The sequence below is a fragment of the Tauraco erythrolophus genome, chromosome 2, assembly GCF_009769465.1.
Source record: "Tauraco erythrolophus isolate bTauEry1 chromosome 2, bTauEry1.pri, whole genome shotgun sequence".
Taxonomy (NCBI): Eukaryota; Metazoa; Chordata; class Aves; order Musophagiformes; family Musophagidae; genus Tauraco; species Tauraco erythrolophus.
In genome coordinates this window covers 106,413,820-106,430,542 of record NC_141466.1, presented here as the reverse complement: position 1 = coordinate 106,430,542, position 16,723 = coordinate 106,413,820, and the positions used below count along the sequence as shown (strand labels likewise).

At 41.9% G+C, this 16,723-nt stretch overlaps 1 protein-coding gene across 1 annotated transcript in view; it reads right to left on the bottom strand.

Moving 5' to 3' along the window:
• Positions 1–2,944: 2,944 nt before the first annotated feature.
• TRERF1 (transcriptional regulating factor 1) overlaps positions 2,945–16,723 on the bottom strand; it is a 73,181-nt gene continuing 59,402 nt past the window's right edge. The window contains 10 exon segments of the mRNA XM_086629000.1: positions 2,945–3,409; positions 4,061–4,269; positions 4,750–4,938; positions 5,737–5,850; positions 6,675–6,763; positions 11,596–11,671; positions 12,871–12,974; positions 13,706–13,845; positions 15,527–15,587; positions 16,188–16,557. Coding sequence (XP_086485126.1) covers positions 3,088–3,409; positions 4,061–4,269; positions 4,750–4,938; positions 5,737–5,850; positions 6,675–6,763; positions 11,596–11,671; positions 12,871–12,974; positions 13,706–13,845; positions 15,527–15,587; positions 16,188–16,557 — 1,674 coding nt within the window. The 3' untranslated portion in view covers positions 2,945–3,087.

Here is a 16,723-nt window from a genome sequence, read left to right as displayed (position 1 = left end):
GTACCAAATATTTACAGGCCAGAGGGAATAAACAAGTACTAATTCATGCCACTAAGCCATCCTAATACACACATCCAGGTAGGCAGTAACCTGAAATTAAGCTGTGTGCAAGTCAAATGCTAACAGCAGGAACCTGAAACCAGCATAGATCACAAATGTATATTTTTTTATTTTGTTACTTCCTCTGCCATCTAAAATTACAGTCTGCTTTTTACACTAAAGCACCTAAAATATTTACAACCATCTTCTAATAAAATAACAGTTAAATACTGAAAATAAGATTTTTCTCATAAAATATGTCTTCTGTATGTACAGGTTTTATCAAAGAGGACTAAGTTCAATAATGAACAGTTTTCCATCATCAACCATCAACAAGAAAACAACTTTTCTGAAATAAAACTATGTCCGACTTACGTACAAATAGGCAGAACAGCATCTGTTTAACATCAGCCAATGCAACACTTAATAATAATGAAGTCAATATTTGAGGCCTAAATTCTGTACTGCTTAAGAAATGTGCATTTTTTTTTTCTTTTATGAATAACTTCTTTGGTTATCGCTGTTCTATTATCTTCTTGGCTGTACAATAAAACCGTACCCAATTAATATTACAGAATCAGGCATGTATATATGTGTATTTATATTTATATATACTAGGTTTAGCACAGATACCTGTCCAATTGTTACTAGAAAAGTTCCACTGTAGATACTTTAATATAGAGCTGCACTTCAGCGTCAAGCCCACAAGTTTCTACTAGATTTCATGCTCTTCTTTAAGCAGAACTCTCACTGACTTCAACAATCACTTTGTTTAAACGCTCTATGTTTCCCAGCCATTAACGGGGGAATCTGAAAATGTGTTTCCATTTTCCAGTGTAGCAGCCTTTCTCAGAAAGGTCCTTAAAAGTTGAAAACAACACAAGTTTGGAAGAGAAGTAGATTATGCTGAGTTGTTCCTAACACAGGCTCCTAAAAGTCATCACAAAGTTACCACAAACCACTAAGACCTGCACAACCTACAGAATTTATTATCAGTGGATCTCCTTGGCAATTTATTATCAAGTGGATCTTCTTGGCAGCGTAGAGCTGAACACCCAGTCTGCTGAACTTGGGTTGCATGGCCCCTGTAGAAGTAACATGTCACAGCATGGAGAGGAACTGCCAGGAAGCAGGACTGCCTGGCAGTTCAGTAAAGAAAGGCAGGCTGCTGCCTCATCTCCTGAAACTCACAGGTACAGTAATTGAGAACATCGTCCCTTATGCAGCAGAGGGAGTGAAATTCCACCCGCTGCTCAAAACCAACTAAAAAAACCCTTCTGGAACAACTCCCAGAATACTAAAACAAACCATGTACGCAGGAACATCACTAACCGGAAACTGAGAGGTGATTTCCATTCTCCTGAAGGATTGTTCTTTAGTATCAGAACACTCGACTTTGAAGTAGAAACTTCAGGTCATTCAGCTTCACATATTTGGCTTTGACAGAGAAGGCACCTCTCTGCCCATGAGTCCCACTGGTTTTGAACTTGTGTGGTCCGGTACCCCTATACAAAAGGGCTGTGATTTACCCTCATTTTGCATAGTTATACAAGAAAAAAAGACAGTAGAAAGTAAGATCCACCATCTCCAAATTCTGCTCAAGATGTTAGGAATGTGGCAAAAAAAAACCCAACAAAACAAAACCCAACCCATAAAAAAAAACTTCAAATAACCATCAAATCTGGAAGATCTGAAATTTGCCTTATAAAATATTTTATAAACTTCCACTGTGCAAAATTCACAAGAAAATCAGTGCTGCTACCTGTGAAAGCTCTAAAATCAGTATTCATTTTCTGTACTTAAAGGTCCACTCAACCTAACTCCAATTCGTCCTTAATTCTTTAATTCTGGAAGGTACAAATCTTTTGAGATCCTATTACTCAGAGAACCAAATCTAAATTTATATAAATGGTGTTAGACATCCAGCACGTAGATCTGAACCTAAGGGAAGAGAAACAGTAATTAAACAGCAACGTCAACTCACCTTTGGAGTATCTTTTACTAAATAAACAACATTTGAATTTGATGTAATGAGGAGAACTGAAAATGGCACAACATTTTATGCCTACAAGTAATAATTAGCACGTGCTGAAGGCATAGCCTCTATCAATCCCTGTTCCACAGGCAAGAATGTCTCCCTGTATTTGCCTGGAGAGAGAGCAAGCTCCTGCACTGCTCGAGCACAGGCTCTCCTAAAACCACCGAGATGGCTATTCAACAGTGTGATTTATTGTCACAGCAAAATATATTTCCAGTGCAATCTGATTACCAAGGCGGTGTTCCTGATTCAGCATTGCCATCAGACGATGCGAACCATGGAACAATCATCTTCTTTCTTCAACCCTTGAATTAGGTCATTTAAAAAATGAGCAGATCGAAACCTTGCTAAAATGGAAGCTCTAAGATGTACAGTGTAACCAATGCTTTTACAAACTGTCTAACATGTACACGTTAAGGCAAGACAGAACTGAAAAAGTACTGCGTTACTACAGATGATACAGTCACCCCTGTAATTATTTCACAGTTTTTCCCTCCACCTCCCTTAAAACGACAGAGCAAAGACAAAGAATGTAATCATCTCCTTAACAGAGATGACATTTAGTCTATAGAAGATGCTGGAAGTGATCCAGTATAGGCAAAAAAAAAAAAGTTCCATCAGAAGTGTGTGAATTACCATTCTTGTAACTGGTCTAAAATGAAACTTGGAAGAGTTAAAGACTAAAGATCCTACCGGGATCATCTGGAGGGAAGTGCTAGCAGAACCATGAACTTCTGTAATTAGTGGCCCTGGAAGTTATCAACAAAATGAGCTCAGATAAAAACACCTTATAAGAATATTTGTACCAATTATTTATTTTTTTTCCCCAAAACACAAATTAATAAAAAAAAGGGAAAAAAAAGCAGATTTCTTTTTTTCTAGACCTGGATAGAAGAATTATCATTTTCAACAGGTAGTTTACAATCAGTGGGGAATAAACAAGCAGTCCAGATTTCCCGATTGATCCATTCAGGGTGTGCTCAGTAGCTGTCTTTATCAAACAACTTTATTTACAACTCAGCATCATCCTGCAGTAGATCTGCATCTTCATCATCCAATAAAAGGTCAGCATCCATGACTTCATTCTCTTCCATGACATCACCCAGCTCCTGAACAACATCGTCGTCAATGTCACCGACATTCTCAACATGTTTAACCAAACTCATGTGATCCAGTGGGATCAAACTATGCCCAACTGGCCCAGTAGTTCTCGCGATAGTGGCTGCCATTTCTGCTGCCACTGCAGCTTTCTGAGCCTTCTGCCTTTGCTGTTCTTCTTGTTGTCGGTGAGTCTTCATATGAGCATTGCGGCTTTTAATTTTGAAAAACACCCTAGAATTTAAAGGGGAGGGGGAAACAGATGAAAATGCATTGCTTTTGATGAAGTGAGCCAAAAAAGATTCAACAACCTATCAGTACATTTGCTTCCCTGTCCTGAAATAGCAGTCAGTGAAGTCTGCAATGCCATGGTGAGAATTTCAGGGACAGACTACCAGATTTACACATCCTGACAGTATCAAAATGGCCTACTCAGGCTCTGCCAGAGGTATTTTGTAGCTCCTACAGTTGCTCTAGTATCTATGCACATCCTAATTCTCCCTGTACCTAGTTTCACTACAATCTTGCACAACACAGAAAAAGTGAAGGAATCTCATGTTAGGATGGACAAACTCAAGCACAGAAATACAGTGAAAGTTGCCCGCTGTCACATGCAAGCCTGTGATGAAGCAGGAAGCTGGACTGTCACATGTAGAAATTGTAGCAGGTAAATGGATTCAGGAAAATCAGAGTAAGTACTGCAGGGGAAGTATCCGAAACGTCCTGCAAACCAACCTCTAAAGGTTTTGGAAACGGACATGTAATAAGGGGAAACTCTTCTTTTGAGACCATCAGAGCAAAATAAATAGTTTGTGGCAACACTATTCATCTGGAATATAAATAGGCAAACATGATGTGATACTGCAGACAGTCACGTTCACTTACTTGCCACACTCCTTGCAAGGAAAAATTGTTGTTGGGTCCGTCTCACCGCTGGTTGTGCTGTGGGCAGGTGAACTCTTGATGGAGCAGTATCCACTCTGCGTACCAGATTTCTGCTTAGTGCCTGGAATGGTGCATCGTGGTTTCGTCACCTGATTCGTACCTCCGTGAATGCGAGCGTGGCCATTTAGCGCTTGTCGGGAACTGAACACCTGGCGGGGAGTAGGGTGGAGGGAAGCAAAAACAAAAATTAAAAAAATCAAGAAATACTGCACTGCAACAGGAACTGCAGGAAGAAGTACACTGACTGCATATTACAACACAACAACTGTATACGTCTAATACGCACAACCTACTTGGCCAAACGCTGCGTGCTTTCAGTGATATCCCACTAGAGTTAAAGAAACTTAGTCATAAACCAAGCCAGTGAGCTATCCTATTATTACAGTTGCGGAACAGAAAGGTAATCAGAGCTGCTACCATATAGAATTTCTAATCGATACATCATCTCAGGATACAATTCTATGTACAAGTCAACATATTGCCTGTATTTTGTGATGTGGGAATTAAAAGCAGGCAAAACGACTTATACAAAGATATTCAGGAGGTATGACCAGCCAGGAATAGTCTAAAACTCTCACAATTCACTAACATACAACCCCCCTGCTATTAAAGATACCAAACACACGTACAGCGCCACAGTTTGGCATTTCACAGATGAAGGAGGACGACGAAAGTGAAAGACTCTGAAGGGCAGGCAGATCTATAGGTCCAACAAGAGGGATAGCTGGTGGGTCAGGAGACTTCTGCATTTCCCTTTCTTCCTTTCTGTCTTCTTCAATGTCCTCATCTTCCTCTAGCACTTCCTCTTCTCCACTTGTCTGAAATAGTGCATTAAAGAAATAATAAGAAATACGGTCAAAGACAGACAGTACTGGATAGCAGTACATAGACAGTACTAGAACAGCATGTTGCTTTGGTCAAGTCTGCTTCCAAGTTTCACTATTTTTTTCCCATCCTGAATGAACTACTTAGTCTTGCTAGAACTACCACTCCTTAATGGACACAAGCTACAGCTCATGAAGCTTCACTGCAGTGCTCAAAACACCTTTCGTCTGTATGACAAGAGCTGTGGCTCCAAGAATCCACAGATGCCAAGGCGCAATACTCTCCCCTGTTAGATGCCAAGGCGCAATACTCTCCCCTGTTAGAATGGCAATGTATACATTATATTCATAGTTAAATGATTTAAGAAAAAAACAAACCCACATCTCTTCAGACTACTCAGACTACCTATACTACAGGCTTGCTCACAAAGAAATGCATTGCCAGTCTGTGTAAATGGTATTTGTACTAGAGTATTAGAGCAGCCTTTAAGAGCACACACACAGGCACAGGGATAATTTAAAGAGGTTTACCTGCTTTATTAGTAGCAAAAGCCATCATTGCTGGACTAGAGTTAGATAATGCACTAGTCAAAACATTTATCCAATTACAGTCCAGGAACACAATCTCGGTGTAGCCGAGGTCACAGAACAGTCATACAGAACATAATTTAGAATTACGGAATAGTTGTGGTTGGAAGAGACCTATGTCATTTAGCTCAACCTCCTCCTCAAAACAGGACGAACCATATGAATTCTGAAATATTAAACTTTCTCATCTTCTTTTAGACTTACCAGGCATTCCTCTCTTTTCTTCTCTAAACGCGTTCTGTGTTTCCGTCCCAAACGTAAAATTTTCTTCCAGGTATAGTAGTATTCCACACATTGTGCAACCGTCTTAGACTTAACCTGTAGTTAAGCATGGCAGCAATAATCCAGCCTCATTTTTTTTGCTTTCATTCAACACAATTTTAGTACAATCCAAGAGGCAGGCTTTATTTCTCAAATACTCAAACAGACAAAAGAAGGCAGCTTGACTACAACAGCAATACTCTTGTAGAATGATTTTTTCTTTTCAGTTATTGTTTTTCAGTCAAATTTGTGTTGACTATCAGAGTACATTTCTCTGTGATTCTCTAGACTCTAGATAGAAAATGACCAAGAATATACTGTTGTAGCTCAAGCGTACCATGCCACCAAAAAAATCTAGGAATTAAGACTTGGTTCTCATAAACCCACAGGTTTTTCAACGTTTGAGCCAACAAGTAAGGTACTCTGCCCTGAGTCGCATGCACCTTGTCTTCTCTGCTTTGTGGCAGACATGAAAGTTAAGCCCAAACACGTTCTCTTTGTTAACAGGTTCCAACCCTTTTCTGGCACAAGGCTCAATGCCAGTGACTCAAATATCTTGAACAAACTGCCAGAGAACACCAAGATGATAGCAGAGCACCACACTTGTCCCACACATGGAATGCCATGACTTGGATTCCAGGTGTGAAAACTTTTACATACAATAACAAGAGGTACAGATTCTATTTATTTTAAACTGTTTTTTACTGGCGCTACAGTTGCATGCATAGTACACCAAATGGAATATACCACTTCTAACAGCGTTCTCGTAACCACTGCTGGCCCTACGCCTGCAATAAGCTGGTCTGGCACTGGAGGGAAAATGAAGGTGAACAGAAGGCAGCAAATGGAAAAAACAATTGACAGAACAAAAATAACTTTACCATTTTCTGTACAAATATGAAATCTTTGCTGTAGGTGGACAATGCCTCTTTGAACAGCCTCCTTTCTTGATGCGTCCATTTGTCAGAGCCTTAAAAAAAAACCAACAAGGAGTGAATTCATTACAAACGACAAAAACCCACCACCTTTACGTTGAGGTAGCAGCCGAAACAAAAACTGGGAAACCTCAAGCATGTGCTTGTGATTGCTGCTACCCAAATACAAGTATGGCTGTACTGACTCAGACCTTGAGTCCATCTAACCAGTATTCAGTCTCCAGCAGAGATCACAGGCAGTTTCCTAGGAAACAGTAAGATCAGGGCAAGCAAATACAATGCCTCTCCCTAATTTTTGCTAACCTCTGACCACTTCCAGCACAGGGGATTTCCTGAGTCCGTTGCAATTTGCTTATTTAGTTACTGTCCTTGCAAGTGCCGACCTACTCTTCCTTTCAACCAATTAAACTTCTTGCACCCAAAACATCCTTAGCCAAGGAGTTTCACAGATGAGTAGAAGAGTTCTCCACATGAAGAACCTCCTCCTTTTCTTTGTCTCCCGGCTCCCAGTAGCTTCACTGGCTGACTCTTCATTCGAGTGGAAGAGAAAGGGAACCCAATCTCAACCATCTTCTCCATGCTATTCAGGACTGCATGCCCTGTGTCACACTCACACCTTTGGTCATTACTGCTGTCCCTCTCTGAACCTTTTTCAGCACTAAAACATTCCTATAGAGATGAAGGGATCCGAAAGAGACATAATAGCTAACATATAAGCAATCTATAGACTTGCACAGTGGTATCACCATGTTCCCTATCCTCTTAACATTTGACTTGGGTGGTTTTTTTTTAGCTGTTCTAAACTACAGAGCTGATGCTTTCATAGAACTAGCAGTATAATCCCAAGGTCTCATTTTAATTGAGAAGTATCACCACAGAGCTCATAATTGTATACATAAAGCTTGATTTGCTTATTCCCCTATATGCCACTTTACATTCGCCTACACAGAAGTTCATCTTTCATTTTGTTCTCCAGATGGTAACTCTTCTAAGGTCTTTTTGCAGCTCTTCACTTGCATGGCTTGAGGTAAGACACTTAAATCCTCTGCAATAGAGGTCACAAGTTGATAGAGATTGTAGCGATGTGCAATATGCACAAAGTGTTTCTGATCATTTAATGGAAGCTGTATATAAAACTTGAAAATATTGTCATTCTGTGTTTGCTTCATCAAGCCTAACTGCCCATGAAAATGTGAAATCAACATTTAAATTGAAATGAATTTGTGCCTCCTCCGTATTAGTCAAACAGCAGGAACACAGGATTGCTCTACTGCATCAAAGCAGTGTCCTGTTTGTAAGAGTGGGCAGCATTACATACATTAAAGGAAGGATATGCAAGAAGCCATAAAGTGTATGCCTTTGAAATTACTTACAGGATAAGAGGATTCTACTTCAGTCTAAGAGTTTCTGAAACATCGAAAACTTGTATCAAAAGAAATCCCTAATATTCCTGCTAATGTTACCATTCTCCACAGAAATGCTTGCTGCTGCACTGAATTCAATTAACTTGGGCTTGGCACCAAGCATGACATTGAACTCTATAGGTTACTTACATCTATTAAAAAAAATAAAAGGTTTTTGCATTAACTGCAAATGTTTTGCTTTTCAGTGTCAACTCCCAGGCTCACAAGATTAAAGCAGGTATCTCACCGCTGCATCGTATGCTGAAAGCTACAAAATTAACTTTTCTGCAACCTGTTTTCTGCAAGCTTTTCCAGTATTGGATACAAGCATGCATTAGTTATTTCCACAGAGATTTACACTAAAGCTCTCTTAAGCATCAGAGAAAGGCACTGGCATCAAGCCACGAGTTTTATTTATTCTGTGATCACCCAAAGATCTTTTGCTGACACACTGCCTTGCTACCTTTCCCACCCTGAACCAGCGTTGTTCCCTTCTTACACAAATTGCCAGTCATTTGCATTTACCCTCCCTTTGGGCAGGGGTAAATGCATTGATTCAGTCCAAGGCCTTGCTCTACTATGCCAAAATACAACTTTAAAAAGCATGGCAACACCAAAGGAGAGATTTTAGTTTTCAGCAAACCTCTCTAGTTATGCTCTCCTGCCTCTACCCACCCTTCTGGAAAAAAAGAAAAAAAAAAAAGAATAAAAAAAAAGAATCACTTCCATGAACTAATTTTATGGTACACCTATAGAGGACTCAGGCCTTACGGAGGTTCCCCAATAGCTGTCGTATTAGCAGAGACCCTTATAAGATTATGCGGGTTAATTGGAAGTAACTTAATTAATAGAATAAATCTTGTGTAGGAAAAGAAACAGAAGAAAAGCTGTTTTTAACTCTGGTTGCTGGGAAACCGTTTTTGCTCTTGTTAGCTTGAGGGAGATCTAGAGAATGTGTAGAGAGAGAGATCTGCAATGCAGCAAGAAACAATTTTGGACTTGGGAACACAGATCAAATTTTAAAGCTGATCTTTATGTTTAGACATTTATTCTACATTTTGCTTTATTTGCCATATTGTTTTTGCACAGATTAACTGATAATAAGTATCTTCTACAAATGTGGGGGCTTTGGGCCCAATCTGTGGGTTTCAAGGGGGCTACACCTATACCCAGGGAGCCCCCGACAGGTGGCTCAAATCCATTATGTACAGCATGTGCTGGGTCTGATCCACACCCTATCACAGCACGTACAAGAAGTTTTCAGACTGCCTGAAGCACCTTCTCTCCTGCAATCCTCACTGCAGGAGGACTTCAGACCTGAGAAATCCCACTGTTCAAATGAAAACAATTCAAGCATTTGCAACAGCGTTCCTCTTGTATTAGATATGTGTTCCCTCTCTTCCCTAAAACACCACCCTGACAGATGGCAAAGCATTAGGACAGAGACATGAGGGTGTTCTTCCAAGCAGCCCTCAGTCAGCACACCCAGCTCTCTTGGCACACAACAGAAAAACCTCCAGTTTTACAACTTGCTTCCCTCACAAGCCAACAGGTTTCAAAGGTGAGCTGTTGGCTTGTACCCTCATTCGATGGCAACGCTAAGGATGAGTTTGGAAATTTATTGTTTGTGGTATCAGTTAATTCTCATGAGTCAGTGTCATGCTCTGTTTCAGTTTGTTCCATCTTCAAATGTGACAGTGCCTGAGAGCTGTGATTTCTGAGAATGGAGCAGAAAGCCCTAAGAGTTAACCCAAACAAACACCACTTGAAGTTATATTAAGCTATTCATGCGCTAGGTTGTGAGAAATTCCTATATGCCTCGAGTGGCTGATTATCAACCAAAAATAAACTATTATTCAAGAGCTGCTGCACGGTGCTAGAGCGTGGCTGTCAATAGAAGTTGCAATCACATGTTGCATTCAAGAGCATTAGTAAGTAATACTTTGTCTTGTTCTTTTATGGTACCTAAATCCAGACTGGCCAGATTTTGTTTCATGCTGTGATAAGCAGAATCAAACTTCCTTTCCTGCTTAAGAAATAGGAATACACTGATGTCCACAGGTCTCAGTGCTCGTTAACAAGGATTAGTGTCATCTCATAGGAAAGATTAAACCAAACAGTCTCTCCTGGCTCCTCCCTGCATCACAATAAAACACTTTTTGAAACTACTGTGAAGTGGCTTCAGTAAAGACTGTTCCTCCTCCTCTGCCACAAAGGCAGAAATTTCTTATCTGCTCTGCTAATTAGATCGCTCACTAAGGATGAGGCTGGTGGGATACGTCCTCATCTTCCTGCTCTCATCCTCCAGACTGTCTCTCACGTACGACTTGGTGTCATCTCTTCAGACAAAAGACCCTGGTCAAAGTTTCTGGCTGATGTCCTCCTCCTCCATCTCCACCCTTTGGACTGCAAGACTCAAAACCTGATCTTCACATTTATTCACTCTCGTTATCAGCTGCCATCAAACATGTTTCTGTTCTTGTTCTCAGGCCAAGGGGTTAAGGAGTCGCTTTACAAAAGAGTCCTTGTTACTTGGGAATCTTTCCAGTGAGCTGCTACAGCCAGGAAGTAGCTTGCTTCTATACTTGTGTCACACAATAACTATCACTGGAAATGAGTATACGACCCTGGACATTGTGACTGACTGACCACCAGAAGATTCTTGGCTTGCTTCCTAATGAACCTAAACTGGAGATAAATTCTTAAGTCTATTATGTAAAACCCTACTCTATGTATCCAAGCAGTTGTTAGCTACTACGAAGCACTAACAGGGAGGGCTGCAGAGAAGAGACATTTGCCACCTACGCATAGGTGACGTAACTTAAGTCCGATGGCTTAACACCACCTTGTGCATTTCACAGGGCACTTCTGCCAAAATGCGGTTTCTTGCTGTGTTTGTTAAAGAAGTCGACATCCCAGACCTGTCTATTTTTTCGGCTAGAACCATGCAAAGAGAGGCTCTGTATTCAGTGCTCAGACACTAGTGAGAGCTACGGCACTGCGTCTTTGGAAGGAGGCTGGTGATTATCATACTCATTTATCATGCACCACCACCTCAGAAAAGAAAGGCATGATGGCAGACATTTACGTAACAGAAAATGAAGACCTTACTCCCAGTAAGTTATATCCATGAAAAGTAACAATATTAAAAGGAGATCAACGAATTAAATTTTAGTTTAGGAGAGGAAAAAAAAAATTACTCAAGGCAGTTTTAAATCTGTAGAACCCCAAACAACAACACGGCCCCAAAGTTTCTGTACATGGTCGGCCAGATAAAAAACTGACAAACTTATAGCAAAAGGCTCTGGAAGCACCACTCGGCACGGCCCGTATCACCTCTCTACTAGAGGCTGCCATCCCTGGAGCAGACAGCAGGGAGTGCAGCATCATCCCGTGCTCCACCCTGGGATACCAGCCTTGGACTTTTATGTACCAGCAGCTACAGAGATCACCGGGAAACCTACCGGCGTAGTGGTAATTTGCCAAAGGATGACACCTCAATCTCACTGGCTTTCTCAACAGCAGCTTCTCCAGAGCAACCTAAATGAAAAAGCAGGAAAACACAGAATTAGCAAATGCAGTCAGCTGCTGCACACAACTGCATTTAGAAGACCATTTGGTACGAGGATATGAATTAATTTTCTCCTTTTTTTATTTTCTGTCATATGAAATCACATCAAATTACTCCAAGGCCCATTAACACTGTACCTCACAGAAGAGCATCTAATGCACACCTGTCCTGCCTTAATTAGCACAAATGTGGCTATTACTTCGCAACTTCCAGCTCTTCCCTCCCTGCTGCTTGCCACATACAAATATGTTTACAGTGTTTGATTTGATAGGGTTAATTAATACTAATTTTTAACGGTTGGTTTGACAGCATTAATATTTATAGCATGAGGTCTTTTAGAATATCTGTTTAGGTCAACATCTGTCAGGAACGACAGCAATTATAGTTAATCATCCTTTGGATCAGGGAGACAGACAATTTGTGGATCCCTAAAACTTTCCCCTGACAATGCAGACCGCCCTTGTATAGCAAACGTCACATCCTGACTGTAAGTTCAGTCACCAGTCTCAGATACAGCTGACAGAGCCTAAAGAAACTGGGACACAAGCTAAAAAACACTGTATTAGACAATCCTGCAAGATTCACTCCAGCCCTATGTTCTGTTGCATTTTGTTTTAAATTGGCATTCCAGGAAATGGTGCAGGGCCTTGTCTTTCCCTGACGCTGGGCAAAATGGATGTTTTGCCCTAGTTAATAACATTCCCATCACTAAACTAATGCAAATATTTGAAATGCATTATTTATATAAGAACTGTGTGCAATTACCTCACAGTTCTGAACAAGTAAGTGGATGTGATTGGTGATACAAAAAGGGTTTTTATAAGGGCTAGAAGAGGACTAAGCTCTTTGTGACCAAATATAAAGCTTGTGAAATATCAGGGCTGGAACAAGCACTGGGAGACATTCAAAGCCCCAAGGCTATAAACTAAGTAATCTTATCTATATGAAATATACAGTAAGCCTTCAGAGAAGCACTGCTTTGAAATTTAAATTTATTAAAGAATGAAAGGGAAAAGTCATTCCTCAAAAATGTTACAGGATGTTTAAAGCATCGCTGTGAATCAATCAGAAATCTTTTTTATATAACCGTATCTAAATCCATTTAATAAAGCATGCTAATTTATCTGCAGAAGAGGATCATATCTCCCCTTCCAGCTTCTTATCTTACCATAATATCTCCTTTCGCTTCAAAGAGAGAGTGCAAAGCGTATTCTGAGTTAGTTCCTCCACCAGGTAACACACTGGAACAGCTCATATTTAAAAGGTCTTCCACTGTCAGAAACAAGTCAACATTTTACTGCTAATACAGTAGCCTGTCAGTCAAACATCCAGAGCCAAGGATTCTGTAATGCCACTCAAAGACAATGTCGTTCAGGGCAGCAGCCTTCATACTCTCTCTCTCCAGCACCTCATCTCCTGGTTTTAGGATCACTTACTGAGGAGGGGATGTGATGGGGTTTGCAGAGCACATCCTGGGGATGGGTCAGGCTACTGCAGAGGCAGAGATCTGGCTGTGAGGCTGCGGCTTGGCACAGGCCAGTGATGTTGCTGTGCTAAGGAGGCTCCACCCAGGATAAACAGAAATGAAACATGCTGGAAGCAGGAACAGACTCTGCTAAGGACTCACAGAAGCCACTGAGCCCATCGCATTTCCTTTCAGTTACCGTCACAGGACAGGCCCAGGAGCCAGCAGTTGCCTCTCATCTGTGACCTCACCAGGCAGTTCAGTACTCAAAAAAAAAACCCCAAAACAAACCACTTCCAAGTAATAATCTTTCTCCCTTATATGCCAGAAAGCAGATCATCCAGACTTCACTTTAAGTGTCACTATAGAATATTGTTAGTCTGAACCTCTAACATGCAGTTCTGGTCTCTTGCTCCACATTCACAGTAATTAATACTTTCTTGAATGTTTTGTACAGTACACACATAAGAAATCAATGTGAGTTTCTTCAACAGGCACAGGTTGACATGTGAATTTCTAAAACAGCAAGTCATTGTACCTCTCTGTTGGAAGACTTTGTTCTCCAGTTCTGGCCAAGGTTTCCAAACCAAAGTAGCCTTGTGCACATCCTTCTCCATTAGCAATCTGTCCTGCAGCTCAGGAATATCAGCCTGGAACCTGGACCCAATATTGATTCGTCTATAAAGACAAATAAATAAGTATTCAGCAACACAACATGCAGAAAAAACACCAAAACCAAACAATAAAACACAGAAGTCACATTAGTGTTCACTTCGTTTCCAACACAACTTCTATTACACTGGAGTGGCAGGAAATTGTGTCAGATAGCTTTATGCAATGCTTTGCTCTCAGTAAGATAAGTATTTTGTATGTTAGAGAGAACTGATCTCTCCGGAAGAAACCAAAATTTCAATACACAATTTAAACCATACCAAGAAACCGTACCTTACGAACAACCCAAGCTAGCCTATGCACACGCTGACTAGCAAAGAGGCTAGATCCCAGAAACAGTAACTTTCTGCTCCATAGAGAACAGCGCTCCTCAGCAGAGAGCAGACATATCACTGCTGAGAGACAATCTTGTTTGCAGTCTGCCCTGGAGAACCTTCCAGGTAACACCTCTCCAAAGCTACACAGTTAATGTATAAAAGCAAGAGTACTGGGTCATAGAATCATAGAATCATAGAATGGTTAGGGCTGGAAGGGACCTTCAAAGGTCATCTAGTCCAACCCCCCTGCAAGGAACAGGGATATCTCCAACTAGATCAGATTGCTCAGGGCCTTGTCCAACCTGGCCTTGAACGTCTCCAGGGATGGAGCATCCACCACCTCTCTGGGCAACCTGTTCCAGTGTTCTACCACTCTCATAGTAAAAAATTTTTTCCTAATATCCAACCTGAACCTACCTCCCTCTATTTTAAAACCATTACCCCTTGTCCTATCATAACTGGCCCTCCTGAACAGCCTCTCCCCATCTTTCCTGTAGGCCCCCTTGAGGTACTGGAAGACCGCTATAAGGTCACCCCGGAGCCTCCTCTTCTCCAGGCTGAACAGCCCCAACTCTTTCAGCCTGTCCTCATAGGAAAGGTGCTCCAGCCCTCTTATCATCTTCGTGGCCCTCCTCTGGACCCTCTCCAACTGGTCCATGTCCTTCTTATGTTGGGGGCTCCAGAACTGGACGCAGTACTCCAAGTGAGGTCTCACAAGGGCAGAGTAGAGGGGGAGAATCACCTCCCTCGACCTGCTGGCCACACTCCTCTTGATGCAGCCCAGGACGCGGTTGGCCTTCTGGGCCGCAAGAGCACATTGCCGGCTCATATTGAGCTTCTCGTCCACCAGTACTCCCAAGTCCTTCTCCTCAGGGCTGCTCTCGATCCAATCACCACCCAGTCTGTATTTATGCCTGGGATTGCCACGACCCAGATGTAGGACCTTGCATTTGGCCTGGTTAAACTTCATGAGGTTGGTACGGGCCCACCTCTCCAGCCTGTCAAGGTCCCTCTGGATGGCATCCCTCCCTTCCAGCGTGTCAACGGCACCACACAGCTTGGTGTCATCACCTGGGTCAGCATGTGTTTGCCTCACAGCCCTCTTCCCAGCCATCACTGACCGTTGTTTCACCTTCAGTGGCTCCTATCAAAGCTCTGCTAGCATTTCTGAGCCATGACATCTACATCTCCCTCAGCCACTTTGCTCCCAATGTCCTCAGCCACCATCCAGAGCAACCTAAAACACATGCAGCCCAGCATGATTTCAGGCAGTGAACACTACCTGCCCAGTTCAAAACACTTCAGGCTACATGCTCTAGTCTGCAACTAGTCTGTAAAAGCAGTGACAAAAACAATATTGTTTTTCTTACGGTTCAACAGTCTGTTCTCCGGGCCCAGGTGTCACTGGAATGACGCTTCCATCAATACTATCTGAAACAGAGATTGGAGTTTGAGTTTAAAAGGATATTTTAGTAACAACTTTATCGCTGCTGATGCTCAATCTCCCAGGCTGCATCGTCATCTCCCTACTAACATCAACATTACTCCAGTCTACTATGGAAAAATTACCCTTTATCAATATTTAGATATAACAATTTAGACTGTTTCTAGGTAACGGAAATGTCCTAACATGCAGAGGTTCTGCTGCCCCGATCATGTACGATTAGACACCTTTTCTTGTGAAGCACTGAACAACAAATACTTAAAATGAACCCCAGGTCTCAAACGAAGTCTTTTCCCTCCGCTTCAGAAGGCCTTGATGCAACGAGAGGCATGGCAGAACTTTCTTGGGGCAGGCCACAGTGACAGACCACAGCCTTGCTTGCTGGTTAGGCTCCTCTATTCACTTTATGCTCTAACACCACCTCTGCAAAATCCAAGGCAAAAACCCTGATAAAGATGGACTTTTCCTCTAAAGTAGCAGAACCAGCCATGCGCATGAGCACACATAAAAATCATCAATACGATTACACTAGAAGACAGAACAGTGGTATTTACCACCTACTGCCACTTTGTGAGTGCAACACTTACTAGACCGACACAGGAGCACCCGTGGAGTAGGTGTCAGTGGAGTAAGTGGCAGCTGAGTATGCGAGGTGCTGTGAGATGACGTGATAACACTGCTGAATAGCCCAGACCCTTGGCGAACTGGACTAAGCATCGGTGGCGGAGTGTAGGGGGGAAGCTCATGCGTTCGGTCTAGCAGATGATCTCCAAGGATGCGGGGAGAGCGAAGCTGACTCTGGTACAGTGTGGCACCGGAGTGGGACATGCTGAAGTTGAAGGAAGGAGGAGGTATGAAGAGAGGTTCGGGTCTGTGCCGATACTTCTTCTTGTCCTGCAATGGTTTGAAGTTTTCTTCCAATTTGGCAGCACTTTGGTGAGGTTTTTTGCTAATTTCCTAAATGCAAACACACATAACTTTAGTATTCAGGCATGCTTAAATGTGGTTTGCACACAATCCCCTACAGCTTAGGGCAACAGCCACAGAAAAGCTGTTACCACCAGGCAGTTATTTAGGTACCACCATAATAAGCCTGGTCAGTACAGCATATGGTTCTACGCAG